At 33.7% G+C, this 15,475-nt stretch overlaps 1 protein-coding gene across 4 annotated transcripts in view; it reads right to left on the bottom strand.

Annotated features, from left to right (window-relative positions):
• Positions 1 to 10,896: 10,896 nt before the first annotated feature.
• Positions 10,897 to 15,475, bottom strand: part of LOC111504164 (protein regulator of cytokinesis 1) — a 40,986-nt gene continuing 36,407 nt past the window's right edge. For 2 of the 4 annotated variants that reach the window (XM_074175342.1, XM_074175343.1), the window contains exon 8: positions 10,897 to 11,723. In XM_074175342.1, coding sequence (XP_074031443.1) covers positions 11,520 to 11,723 — 204 coding nt within the window. In that variant the 3' untranslated portion in view covers positions 10,897 to 11,519. The remainder of the gene's footprint in view (positions 11,724 to 15,475) is intronic. The other 2 variants (XM_074175344.1, XM_023158664.2) reach the window with 2 other exon arrangements.

Raw genomic sequence — 15,475 nt, 5'->3', positions numbered from 1 at the left:
TTCATTCAAAGTAGAACTCATTTGAATGATATCTGATTCTTATTCCTCCACGAATGTTCGATATACAAACTGAATAGAGAAAAGTATCTTCTGAATAATTCAGTGTTCATATAGAAGTATTTGTTTCGAAAGAATTTTTTCTTTCGTGTAATTCAATGTTTATATGAAAGTAGCTGTTTCAGGAGGACTTTCTTTCAGTTTGTGTCTGAAAGTTACTTCTTTGCATGATCTACACATCCATGTATAGAGTTACTTATTTTCAAATTGATTAATCCTTCCTTTCTTTGGAAGATTCTCTCATCCATTTTTTTTTGTATCAGATGGAGTAGTAGAAAGCCAAAAACTTTCTTTCCCATTAAACAAAAGTGTTTTCATTCATTTCATTAAGGTGATCAAGAATTTCCACAAAATAAACAAGTCAACAATTACACAAAAAAGGTCCTTGTTTTGTAACTCTCAGTTAATAATCACAACTTAGTGTGTATACAGTGTGTCAATTTGAAAACGTAGCGACCTCTATATTCGGCCCTACAGAAAATCTAAAAATATGCAAAATATAAAAAAAATATTTTTATGAGTGACATTTTGTATGCTAATTTTCAATTAAATTACCTCAACCCTCTAGCGGAAGAGGAACCAACCCCTAAAATATTAAACAAAAAGGGGGGTTGAATTATAGTTCATTTTGAAGGTAGCTAGACGACCTTTAATTCATTTATCCAATTTCAACTATTCAAAAATACCACATACTTCAACTTTCTTGTTAGCAGTTCACGATAAATCCAGTGAAAACTAAATTTCAATACTTCTATTTCTAATATCCAACAAAATAATGAAGTAGCATAATATTGTGTTGGAAATTATTATAATGAAAATTGTAATTTACCTGTTTCTGACTCCAGTTAGTTTTGGTTTTGAAATTGCCTTTGGTCCTCAATGTCTCCTGTTGTCGCAAAGAATCCACTCTTCATCACACGTGACGGTCCGATTCAAGAAAGGATCGTTTTGATTGCGCAAAAGCAAAACACAAAAGACCTCAAAATGTGTCGATCGTTCAAATGGTGGGCATCAACAAAAACCACATGTGAGCTGACCAACAGTTCTTCCGCCATCCAACGCACTGTTTGTGATGAGTCAATCTTCACCAGGGTCCTCCAATCCTAGTCCTGAACTACCTCTTCGGGTCTTATCTTCGAGGCTAAAATATCTGGAATGAATTTTCACAAACCAACGTCGAACAGTTCTGATACTAAAGAGCTGTTAAGGCGAATTTCTTTCGGCGAAACATCGGATGTCTACCAGTGAGGATCGCAATGTTCCATGTAGGTGAAATGTTACCTCTGTCATTTACTATATTGTCTAGGAATCCTGTGAATCTGATTCAATTCTATAACGAATGTATGGAATATGAACTTAATAGAGAAAAGTGCTTTTGTATAAATCAGTGTTCATGTAAAAGTATTTGTTTCAAAAGTATTTTTCTTTCGTGTAATTCAATGTTTATATGAAAGTGGCTATTTCGAGAGAGCTTTTTCTTCCAGTTTTTGTCTGAAAGTTACTTCTTCACATAATATACACATATTTTTATAGATTTTTTTTAATTGATTTCTTCCTACCTTTAGAAGATTCCCACAATTTTTGTATCACGATGGAGAAGTAGAAAGCCAAAACCTTTCTTTTCCAAAAATCAACTTTTCAATTGAAACCGGTATATTTCATAGAAACACTACACAACGAACTATATATTATATGAATGAGAATTGAAAAACAATTTCGAGGTATACTTCGAAATTTTGAGTAAAAATACTTGGCTTCAATTCCCCATCAGTTCTTTTTGAAAAAACTTCAAAAGACGAAGCACTCGATCTTTTTGAAATATTACTTAAGAGGTACCAAATGTTAATTTCATGTCCTATTTTATTTTTTTATAGACTAAACGTTCGTATAGCTTCTGTAGCGTTTATAGTGGTTCTGCAGACAAAATTCTGCTTACTGCTCTTGTGACAGTTCACTCTTTTCTGCAAAAAATAAATAAAGCCTTTCCCAACTCCAGGAGAACTTTCATGTTTTGTATATACAAAATACGTATTCACATATATTCAATTATGGAGCAATGATCACAGGGTCTTCTCCGAAGTGTCACTAAAAGTATTTGTGATCAGAGAATTGAAATTATATACCAGGTTTTTGGAATTGTTTGGAATGGAGAACTTTATACAGGTGTAGAAAGGGCAAACTTTTCAGTTCATCCGATAAGTTACTGCGTAAATTCAAAGTATTTGTCAGGAAGGAAAATGTTGTAACTTGTCGAGTTACTGATAAATAGAACATTTTTCTTTGTGAAAAATACTTTAAATTTACGAAGTAACTTATCAGAATGAACTAAAAAGTTTGCGCTTTCTACACTTGTATGAAGTTTTCCATTACAATTTTCATATTTTTCATATTGTCATTCATCAAGGTGAAATAACCCTTTACAAAAATTGACTTTCGTTCAATAAAAAAAAAGTCTTATACCCGACGGACACGGGGCATATCTTATGCTGAAATTCCAATTGAAGGATTTAAAGTAGTGAAAAATGATCGACTTGTCAGAAGGAGTGGGGGGACTTCTGCATATGTAAGAAATGGATTAAATACCATGGTTATTCTCAAGAAAACTGAAGTATTTGAAATAGTTATGGATTGAATTGAAAATTGGAGGATGAATTCCACTTTCTAAATGAAAAATTGAAATATATGTGCTATCGCACCCCTACGAATAACAACCCTCAGAAGTCGAAACTTGTGCAAGCTAAGGACTAACGAGGTCTTACCTTTCAACGTGTGATTCCTAACACGGGTTGGACGATAGCAAGTGAAAATCGATCGTTCAGCCTGGGACTTGAACCATCGACCAACACGGCGGCCGATTTGAGTTAGTGAACAAACCACCCACGTTGAACCGACCGGTAGCCGGTAAAGTGTCTTCAATAAGCCAACGTTGACCCATACGCTTGTACATCGGGTTTTAAGTAAAGTTCCGAAAAAAACTTCGAAACTTGTACTTCTGTGGGAAGCATTCCCGAAAATTTTTGGTAACCAGTTAAAGTATTTATCCAAAATTGACCTTCATTTTAAGGTTCAGAATAATACGTTCATAAGTAATTAATTGAAAGCGACAACAAAAACCTTTCTGCCTTGAGGGAGATATTTTCAATCAACGTACTGGCAAAATTAATGTTGACTAATATTTTTTAAAAGACTTTGTATGATTTAAAATGCATACCCCTCCTAGAATATGTTGCGGTTAAGCATTTATCTACAATATGTCGTTTCTGTAATACCGAGGGCAATTGTTTTATAATAGTACAATTACACACTTGACTGAAGATAATTTAGACGGACGAGTCGGTTTTTGTGGTATCACGTTGAAATTGATACGATTTCCTACAGATTTGATTTACCTGCACTTGACATTTATATGTAAGATCGTGGGAAATGTTCAATGCACTATTGGAGTTGACCACAGCCGTTTAATCTTTTAATTAGTTGAAACTTTTCACTATATTGTACCTAGTTTTTATTTCGAAAAGTCACTTTTTCTCACATACGTGACAATAAATGTTTACAAAGAAATCTACTAACTTTAGTGACAAAATAACCTCCCTAAAAATATGTAACCAAACACAAAGTGAAACAATTGAGAAACCCCATATCATCCCAAATTATATAAGGGAGGTATGTCACAATGAAACACGTGGTGTACCGGGTGCATCGAAAGTTCTAGTGCAACAGAATTCCGGCAGAAAACGCAGAGTAACCTCAAACCTGGCTTTGGATGGCCCCTTATTCACTAGTGTGATGGACTCCACGAATTAAAGTACGTTTTTTTTTGGCGAACCTGAAACTTTTAAACTTTTTCATTGTGCCATCAATGTTTAATGGTGCAGTAATTAGTTGTTTTTTCATTTTGTTTCAGAATGGTGTAAAGTCGAAAGATGAAAACTAGCAAGGTGTATCCAGTGTAAGACATGCTGCTGATATAAAGAACGTGAATCATATCACGTTATCAAGGTATGTCAAGAAAGCAGAAGAACTTGGTGAGAAGAATGTGAAATATGTGCCTAACTATTCAGTTAGGATGGTTTCCACAGTACGGCAAGAGGAGAAACTAAAAAAAAACTATCTAATTATGTGCTCTAAAATGTACTATGGCCTACCTGTAGAAGATTGCCGACGAGTTGCATATGAAATGGCAGAGATGAACAAAATACCATATCCTCCAGAATGGGGGAAAAAGAAAGTGGCGTGCATTGGCTGGTTTTACAATTTTTTTCAAAAGGCACTCCAATCTCACCCAAAGAATCCCTGAGGCTTGTTTCGTGCTACCTCTTTCATCAAAGATAATGTAGAATTTAGGAATTGGACAAGAGTGCTGAATTTTGATGAAACGGCCACATCAACTGTACAAAAATTCCAACGAATAATTGCTGAAAAAGGCATCAAGCAACAGTGCAAAGCTGTAAGTGGAGAAAAAGGTACTTACATCACCACAGTCACAGTATCCATAATTTCTACATCTGGCAACACTATTCCTACAGCAGGAGCGCATGACTCAAGGAGCACCTCTAGGCACACTTGGCTTAACCGTGCCTACCGGTTGGATTACATCAGAACTATTTGAGCATTAAATTCGCTACAGATCTGGAGAGAACCCCTTCTTTATTAATTTATGTTAACGAAGAAAGCCACTTGTCCCTGGATGCTCCCATGTTATGCAGGGAAAATGGCATCTAACTTTTGACTTTACCTCCCCATTCATCCAATAAAACTCAACCACTAGATGTTGTAGTTTTTAGGCAGTTTAAGACTTATTATAATGATTCATAAGTAATAATAATTAAGGTAGAACCCAGTTCAATGCAAAACCCAAACGAGGTAGAATAAAAAATCAGGCATACTTATATAGAATAGAGTGGGCGAATGCTCTGCAGTATATACAGGCCAAACTGGTAGAAATTTTGACATAAGGCTGCGTAAACACGTCTGTTTGGACAAAAAATCTGCAATGTACAAATAACTTCAAAAATCAAAACACAATATACATAAAGATAACACATATGTAATAAAGGGAAGAAAATGAATTTGTTGGAAGCCATAGAAATTAACAATTTAAAACCAGAAATACTTACTCCTAAATGAGCAACTCGATTTATATAGATATTCTCTCTTGAATTTATGAGTTTAACAACCCATAGAATTTTCAGTGGTGAATTTTAAAGTTGGCATCCTGGTTTGCCTAAATACTTAAATACCTGTCATATCTTTCATATCTCAGTTTAATACTTGATAATGGGGTCAAACCCGAAACTGTTCGTATAAATAAAAGTAACTAGTGGTTATTATTTATTTCACTAGAGGAGAAACCAGCAAATCAAAAATAGCAGAGCACGTTTGGACTCATCAACATAACATCAAGTGGGCTCAAGCTGAAATCATCCACGAGGAAGAACACTCGTTTGGAAAAAAAATCAAACAAGCCGCATATATGTTTCCAACAATGCATTCAGCCACGCTAGCGTAGAGATACGCTATACATACCTATAGAAACCTCTAGACAAGAGGAACACGACCAACTCCCGCCAAACGGTCAGCTTCCGCTAAAACCGATGAAGCGGGGAAAGGGAAGAGGAAATAAGTGGAAGCACTCGAATTACCTATAAACAATCATATCTCGGAGGAATGAGTCCAGTAACCCGAACAGATGAACAGATCTTTCATCCATCCCATCCCAGCCAGGTAGGGGTACCCCGTGAAGGGCGGTACTGATCTCTGAGGACTTCATGCCGCCAACATCCCCTCAGTCAAGAACCCATTTGTTCTTCTTCAACAAAAAATCAGCTAAAAGGGTAAGGGAGCTGAGCTCCAACCTGTCTGAAGTCAAGATGGCTATCGTGTATAAATCACTAGTCATCGGTGAATCATCAAGATAAATAAACCTGTGAAGAAGCCAGCCACTCGTGCTGGCGAAACGTTAGGATGCAGTTCCAGACGGTAGGGTGCTTAATATCTTCACTTTTTCATTATTCTCTATTGCAAGGTGTTCACATCAGCATAGAAATTTCACCTCAAAACGTTCAATGCCTACCTACTTATATATTTGAAAAATTGTAGTAGTAGTGCCACTATCTTACATACCTAATGTATAGTGGACAGACAGTTTTATTGAACTATATTTATTAACTGATAAGAAATTGAAAAAATTCTACACCCATGGGTGTAGTAGGCAACTCTCAGTTTCAGGAGCAAAGTAAAAGAAACTGAATCTAGTTGTTACAAAACAGAATTCTAAACAGTGAGAATGTTGGTAAAACAACGTGGTTAATAATAAATCAATTCAATGGAAAGTCACAAGTCGTCCATGAAAATGCAGATACTTCTGCTGATACTTTTAATGACTATTTCACCTTCGTAATTGAGGAGCTGATTACAAATATTACTATCCCAGGTTCTGATGGTACAGATCTGATGAAGATGTCACTGAAAGACTCGTTTTTCTTGAAGCCAACAAATGAAATTAAAGTGCAACCTGTAATTACTTCATTGAATAATTCAGATAGTTTAGATGCCTATAACATCAGTTCTGTTATAGTGAATATGGCATATGTTCCTCTTTAGTAAGGCTGTAGCACAACTAGCAAATATTTGCTTCTCAAGTGGAATGTTTCCAGCGAACCTAAAATTATGCCAAGCAACACCAATCCTGAAAAAAAGGGATCCTAATAATTGCAATAATTATAGATTTGTTACCATAACTCCCATTATTTCAAAGATCATTGAAATTCTAGTCAAAAACAGACTTCCTGGTTTTCTTCAAGGGGGTAGACACCTACATATTTATTATGAGAGAAATATGTACAGATAATAAAAATACCTACTATCTAAATCCACCAATATAGTCAATATTATAAATTAATCAGTATAGTTAAAGTGAAAATGGCACGATCGTGAATAATGCAATTTCGGAATGTGAGTCACATTTCTGAACAGCTATCTCGCTCTTCACAATACTTTTCCGATCATATCTAGGGACACAGTAGTACTTTCAGCAACACGAGCAGGGTAAAACCTACATTTTCTCGGGAGTGGGCTATGAAAAAAGGCACTGCTGATGAGCATGAAATAAACCCTAGAAAAAGAAAAGGAACAAAATAATAAACACTTTCACAAACAACTTACAAAAAGAAATGGTATCCCATCAAAAACATTTACAACTAAAGTATTGCCAAAATGAGTACATATTACCGGCACTATAAAAAAGTTATCAGATCTCATAGTTCAACAAGTTCCTTACGTTGGGGCTGGCATACATGCATTCACTTTACAAACCTTTACTTAATGTTAAAATATGTACCTACTTTGGTTGTTAGTGTCCAACCGAAACTGGTTTTTAGGACCGAAACCGAATTTTGGCAACGGTCACACAACGGTACAAGGATTATGTTTTGATGGAAAAATAAAGAAAACGTTTTTATAATCAGTCAGTTTCGGTTTCGGTCGTAGTTTCGGCAGGTTTGCCGCCGAAACCGAAACCAGTTTTTCGCCGAAACTTGACCGAAACCGAACTTTCAGTCGGACACTAGTTGTTAGTGATTACTGCAGAAACTAATGAAATAAAATTAAGGAATAGCAAGTGAATTTCTGATGATAAAATCATGGCAGTGTCTACATGATTCATATGAAACAGCTAAGGTACATATAATTCAACTGTAAGCTAGGGTTTATAAAGTTAATGCTTGTCTACATGCCTTAAACCACAGAGCTCGATCACTATAACATCTGTCTTGGCAATACTTCACATGAAAATTATAATGTTTGTATATGCTCATCTGGGCAAAAAATATCCAGTGGACTGTGTGAATATACGAAGTTTTTCTCAATCGGCGACTGTATGAATATAAGAAGTTTTTTAAAATCGTCAGAAATAAGACATTTGATGGTTGCTTACTGGAAAATGAGATAAAAGTTCATTGACGGCCGGCTTCTGCTTCAGCATCAACGTATTGGTTAAGCCGATTCACCATTGGTGGCACAATAAGTAAATATAAACAAGAGAGATTTTTATGTCGATAATTATATTGGGTTGTTGTCGAGTACCTGCCTACCAGCCATATCAATGATAACGAGCTTGAACTAATGTGACCCAAACTGATCAGTTGTTTGATCTTCCTCTTGAACATGATCACTTGGTGACCGAAACACGTGTGAGATGTTAAAATAACGGTTTGGTGTTGGGAAAAATTACAGTAATATTCAAATAAAATATACTTTTTTTTGTCCAAGGTGTTTTTCACAAGTGATTTTTTTGGGGTTTTTAGAACAGAAAAGGATCTCTTTTTAAAACGTTTATCAAAAATACATTATAAATAATTTCAGAATCCTTTTTCAATATGCACCGCTAAATTTGGGATCTCGTCATTATTCTGTCAGCTTAACATTCCAATGGTAGTCATACCATCCCATCAAATCAGAATTTAATAATTAAATAATTTAATTTCTATTGCAAGTCTTTGACGATTTGGTTACATACCTAATAGCAAAATATTAGGTTTGAAGTCCAGTACTCTAGACCCAACCAAATTCAACTATCTAGATTATCTTTCAATGGAGAATTAACAACTTCATTGAAATGTCCGTGTCTCTGTCTAATTTAATGGAATGACAGATTGTAGTCAAATATACGTGTTACTGAAGAATCTGATTATTTCAGTATTTTCTGTATTTAATTTTACTCGCCATTTCACCCGAAAAAACAACCAAAATATAACAAAACAAAGGTTTGAAGTAAGTTTTCAATTGATTATTTATTATGAATGAAACTTTCTATATTTTTTACCATTTTTATTTGTAACTAACGTTACTGCAGTTTCGTCCTATACGGACATTTTCAAACTTATACAATATTGTATAAGTTTCAAATGTCCGTATAGGACGAAACTGCAGTAACGTTAATTAAAAATAAAAGTGGTAAAAAACATATAAAGTTTCATTTCTCTTTTCTTCATTATGATTTCCTACCACGTAGGCTACATCCATCAATTTATTAATACTAGTAACACTCTTTTGATGGCTCTGGCCCTATAATACTTGTTTTTTATGAAATTAAATACACATAAATGTTTGTCTAGAATTTCAACTTGCATTTACATAAAATAACAATATTTAGAATACAGCTAGCCAAAAATCCTTGGATGTAGAATATGAAAGTGCTTTTAGCTGCTTTCTTAAATATACATAATTAATCTCTAGAATCAAACACCCAGAAATAGTAGAAAGGAGGAATAGAAGACAAGCTGCAGGTAGGTAGACATGTTTATAGAAAGATTGGTATACACAACCATTTTGAAAAAACAGTAGTGGCACAGGTAACAATCATTGTCCTCGGGAGGAGGTTCATACCCACTGTTATGTAACCTTGTAATGGATGATCTACTATGTCTTCTGGACCATTATGAAACAAGTCCTGGACTATACAGTCGACTTAAGTCATCCCAGACTAAGCCATATATAATATAGTAAAGGGACCAATGCAGCAGGCCCTGATTGTTATAACTAGATGGACCAATGAAGAAGGGATAAACATAAGTTCAACAAACACAATTGACTATAGTAGCATTCGCCAATTGGACAGAAACAGAGGACCTAGCACCTCTAAAACTTTGAAGTAATGAAATACATATGCCAGGGGTGATCAAATATGATAGCATATGCATCTATCGTCAAAGATACATATTATATGTTATGCAAAAAAGACGTATGTTTGGGAATAACAGGTGCAATGAAAACCTCTCTCTTGAATCTTCCTCCTGTATATCGGGTAATAATGGAGCAGCAAATATGGGCCAGTTCAGACTGAAAAACTAACAGTTACATGGGATCGGGCAAACACAAATTTCGGAATATGTGGAGAGAGAAACATCAAATATGTTCTCAAACCACATGACACCAAAATACGTGGTTGATACAAACTTCACGGTTAGTCTTAAAGCGTGAAGAGTGGAAAATGAACAGCCACCCTGACAAAATGTTCTGCACGTACCTAGTAAACAGATGGGATGAAAATCAAACATGGGATACCTAAAATGGAATTTACTATGCCATACCAACATGCCTAGTTAACCACTAGGTCGATAAACATCAGTCCTCCACACTAAAGTGCATGCAGTTTTGTAATTTGCAAGACACATTAATTTATATCCTTAACGAAATCAGCGGGTCAATATTTTCACTGACAGACAGGCTGCACATGGGGCACTGATGAACTTAAAAGTGAAGGAATTCCTTGATGAACTGAGGAAAATAACGAATAAGAATAATTTGACTCTTTACTGGGTGCCGGGACAATCAGTTACTACAGACAGAAAAATCTAATACGAACCAGATTGGCAATCCAACCAACTGTCAGGACCCTGTCCACTGAGAGGATACCTGAACAAAATAGGGCTGTATAACAGAGACTTCGGCTGCAGACAATGCAACAAAGAGAAAGAGATAGCTCGTCATATTTCATGTGAATGTGAAGGCAAACAATATATACACAGCCTAATTTATGCCCAAAATAATATTACATGCATCTAGTACGGTACCTATACATATTAATATACAGGGCATAAAATTGTTGGAATGGGTATCATGAAAAAAATGGAAGAAAAAAGTCATAAGGCCATGAGGCGGCAGTGTTTTCTGGAGACTTGAGAGAAACAGACAGCTCCCAAGTAGTAGAGAAAAAAAAGTTTGTTGCTGGTTTTTGTTTTGAATAAGTTTCGTAAATATGAAATTTATATTATTTGTGATCGTGTGTGTTCATTTTCAATAATCCTAGACCAAAAAAAGGCAACTGCAATTATAAACAAATTTCATATGAAATTTTTATTGTTAAACAATATAAAAATACTATATACAAATATATTATGGACAATTAAAAAACATGAATCCGAAACTCTCACCACCTAGAAAATATAATTATAAAAATTAAAAATTAACCTATAAGGAAAGTAAGTACAAATTAAAATGAGTTGCTCTGGACGGGAGTGATTTATCCATGTGATGATGTGATGATCGTTTTTTCAACCTATAATTTTATTTTCTAAATTCGAAGACTTATGATATAAAACTGTGTAGTTTGCTTTGAACTACCATTCAAAATATTTCTTCTTTTACCAGTATTGCAAAAATAAAATGAGGGTTCTATTTGCATCAATTTTTAAAATTCAACGGTTAACACCTATTAAGATATCTTAAAGATGATATTTCTATTTTAATTCATATTTTTCAGAAATATGATGAATGATTCGAGTTTGTGATTATATTAAAAAAATAAACCACTCTATAATTTAACAATAATACTGTACAGTGAAACAAAAAACTTTAAAAGACGATATATCTCAGAATGTATCATATTTTGAACACGAACATCAATAAATAATTTTAATTTCTCCATATAAGATTTCCCAACCCTATTCTGTGAATCTAATCCTTCAAAAATTCATCCTGAGATTAGTTTTTGCTGCCGAAAATTTCGGATTAGTTGGAGTTCCGTGATCTGGCCTAGTCCTGTGAGAAGAGCCTTGTTTTGAAATTGATTTGACAGGAGTTTTCGTTGCTGGTGCAGGTGTATCAGGCAACGGCACTAGAAATGGATTGATTGTACTACGACAATCAACTCTAGAAGACACTTCATTCTGTAAAATAATTTTAGGTGAGTTTTTCCAATAGAATACCTAATAATGTACTATACAAAAGATGTATGGTAAATAAGTTTTTTGAACTTTTGTGGTACGTTCCACCTACCACAATCAGAAAAAATTAAAGTTGGTAATTGGGAATTTTATACACGTTTAGAAGGGCAGACTTCTAGTTTACCCTGGTAACTTAGTGAGTAAAATTAATACATTTTTCTTAAACAAAAATGTTCTATTTTATCAGTTACATGTCATATTCAATAATTTTTAAAATGGCTTAGACATTTATGACTACTTATCTTGGCGTTTTGAATCAGTTATTTGGGACTACGAAATATCAAGACAGATATCCTATAAAATTCTTAGCTCTTTTTATCGATAGGCAAAATTATTAAATACGGCAAGCTACTTTTTTTTTAAATATACTGATTTTATGCAGTAACTTATCGAAGTAAACTAGGAGTTTGCCCTTTCTACAGGGTGTTTATTAAACATGCGGCAAAAATTAAAATTAAAGGGACTACTCATTGGATTATTCTAAGGATATTTTCTCCTTTGATGATTTTTGATAGGGCGCTTTGTTTCGAAGATACGGAGCGAAAAAGAATTTCGACAATGACTATTTATTACCAAAAATTACATGTAATGTTTCCTAAACTGTTGAAAATGACTACTCTTCTCCGCTCGGATGCAAGAATCCAACCTTCTCATCGACTAACTCTTTCAAAAATACCAGGATAGTTTCTGATTGCGTTACACCCAGCAAATTGAATAACTGCAGCCGTTTGTAGTAATCAGAATGTTGTTGATAGGTACCAACGGAATTGTTAGATTTTTTATTACTTGGTAGGTCCAGTGTAGTACACTATACTTTCGTTTCGGCTACGTTAATGATTTTAAAATTACCAAAATTGTTATTGTCAAAATTCTTTTTCGCCCCGTATCTTCGAAACAAAGCGCTTCAAGGAATAGTCCCTTAATTTTTTGCTAAAGTTCTCCATTACCAATTTTTATTTTTTCAGATTATGGAATGTGAAAAGCCTCCAATAATAATTATTTACTCTTCGAACATTTCTGTTGTTAATAATATGAAAATGCTTTGAATTATATGAGATTAATCCTGAAACAGTTCATCTGTTTAAACAACATAATGCCGTGAACGATGAAAAAAAATTAGTATTGAACACGTCTAAAAGTAAAGTAAAACACGTGTTCATTCAATTTCATGTTTTTGAATTATTCACCTTTGTTTTTTTTAATTTTTATAAATAGCATAATATAACAGGTTATGATTCATCTGATTCATTTTCAATACTTTTTGCAAAGATGGTTTCCAAATGAATAAATAAGTTTAGTTCAGATTTCTATCTTCAATACCACCTACGAGTTTGTTACTACTATGAATTCTTCAACTAGGTGCAACACTTCTCAACTAATGAGTTCATTTTTTCAATTTCAGTTCAATTAAAAATATACTTTGTCACAAGAATGTGTTTTTGTTAATAAAGCATTGCAGAAAATATAAATGACAAATATACAAGTAGGATAAAACATAGATAATATGAACACATGTAAAAGCAATATAACCATTAGTGGAAAAAAAAATAAAAACATAGTTAACAAAATGAACTTCCATAACTATTACAGTTTGACTATGTACAATACTCTTCTCTATGTGCGTTTCACAAAACAAGTCTTCAGGAGGTAAAGTAAACTAATTCCTAACTTTGAAATGAGTCTCTACGTATATCTAACAAGGTACACAGACACACATCAATGATTCCAGGAAATTTTCTCGTGAAAGTTCCCACTAATTTCAACACAGTGATTCATAGAAAGGTAAACAATGGGCTGTTTGGAACGTGACGTTTGTCACTGTTCCATCATTCTCATACCATGCTTTGCTATTAACAGACTTTTGAAAAAAAACATCCAAAAAACTAGTGCATGTACTGATCTCAACAATTTAAGACAGTTTTCATTTATTCTATAGCAATTCTTCAATGCGTGTTGAGCGATACTAGTTTTCTCTGGTCTCCATAATCGGATATGAGCTGCATGTTCTTTGAAACGAGTTTGATTAGCAAGCTTAGTCTGACTGACATATTTCGACACAGCCCTCGTAGCATATTTTATATATTCTCGACTTTTCATTCTCCAACAACTTGTCTTTAGGGTAACCTAACATTTGTTGAAGCAAGCAAGAAGTTTTGAAGTCTATTTCAAGTTCAACTTTTTTAAAATACTATCTACCCGTCGAGTGTATTTTGGTTCATAAGGAAGAGCAATGAACTTTGAATCTACGTTATTTTGAAAAGTGAATACCCCTTACTTTGGGCTATGTCCCTGTTAACATTTTTCTTAAAATATAATCTTTCTTTACTCAAGAGGAACGTAACAAACCTACAGACAAGAAAGTTCAGACCTCAATTTTGTGTGTGAGCCATCAGAAATATATCTAAAAGTACTGCTATTCTTCCTATAGGCATGAAATTCTACACCCTGGTTACTTCTAATCACTAAGACATTCAAAATTGGCAACTCCTCGTTGTTTTCAATTTCATATGTAAATGTAATTATCAGGGGATCTGTTGAGTTGAGTGTTGTTAATTCAAATGAGTTCATAAAAAAAGATTGATGATGTACAGCAGCGAGAAGAGATTTTAGTATCATTTGATGTATCCTTATTGTTTCCAAGTGTTCCTATACCAAAAACTATTGAATAATTGAGGGATCTTCTAAGGGCCAATGGTCTCAATGGAGACAAACAATTGACAAATATATGCATGGAACAAGATTGCTTTCAGTTCAACAACTGTTTCTACAGACAGCACAAAGGCACAACATTGGGAAACCCTCTGTCCCCCTCTATAGCTGATCTGTTCATGTGCAGATTTGAATTGAAAACAAAAGAGGAGTTAGATTACTTTCCAAGGCCTTGGATCTGATATGTAGACTACAATCATGAGATTTTTAATAACAAATACCGAATATTAAGTTTACATATGAAATTGAAAACAATGGGGAGTTGCCATTCTTGGATGTCTTGGTGATAAGAAGTAGCCAGGGTCTAGAATTTGATATATATAATATATATATATATATATATATATATATATATATATATATATATATATATATATATATATATATATATATATATATATATATATATATATATATATATATATATATATATATATACATATAAATATATATATATACATATAAATATAGATTTTATCGAGTGTGCATGATATGAATCAAAGATTAAACAATTTGTGCCCCCCCTCATTGAAGTGTTGTGTCCACAAATTGTTTATATATATATATATATATATATATATATATATATTCAACGGGTATTCTTCAAAGATACTAGATGAGTTAATTAGAAAACGTAAATTTTGGGAAAATCTTCGTTAATTTTCTACTTTGCAAAAAGACATTGATTCAACATTCATTGTCCTTCCTTACAAATCAAGAAATACTAACGGTTTAGATCGTTTTTTTAAGAATTTGAAAGTGGAAGTAGCCTTCAAAACTCTTTGCTCACTGCAACAAATGTCAGGTAACCCTGAAGACAAGACAAGTCGGGGATGTATGAATTAAGCTGTTTCAAAAAATATATTGGTCCGACTAAGTGTGCCATCCAATCTCGTTTCAAAGAACACGCAGCACACATATTCGATTTCGAAGACCAGAAAAATTTAGTGAAATTGTTAAAATCGTTAAACGACACTAGATTTTTT

This window comes from Leptinotarsa decemlineata, unplaced genomic scaffold (genome assembly GCF_025532065.1).
Source record: "Leptinotarsa decemlineata unplaced genomic scaffold, Ldec_3_MD MMD2_tig00001019_RagTag_RagTag, whole genome shotgun sequence".
NCBI lineage: Eukaryota > Metazoa > Arthropoda > Insecta > Coleoptera > Chrysomelidae > Leptinotarsa > Leptinotarsa decemlineata.
The sequence above is the reverse complement of the archived record's forward strand: the minus strand, read 5'-3'. Positions and strand labels throughout refer to the sequence as shown.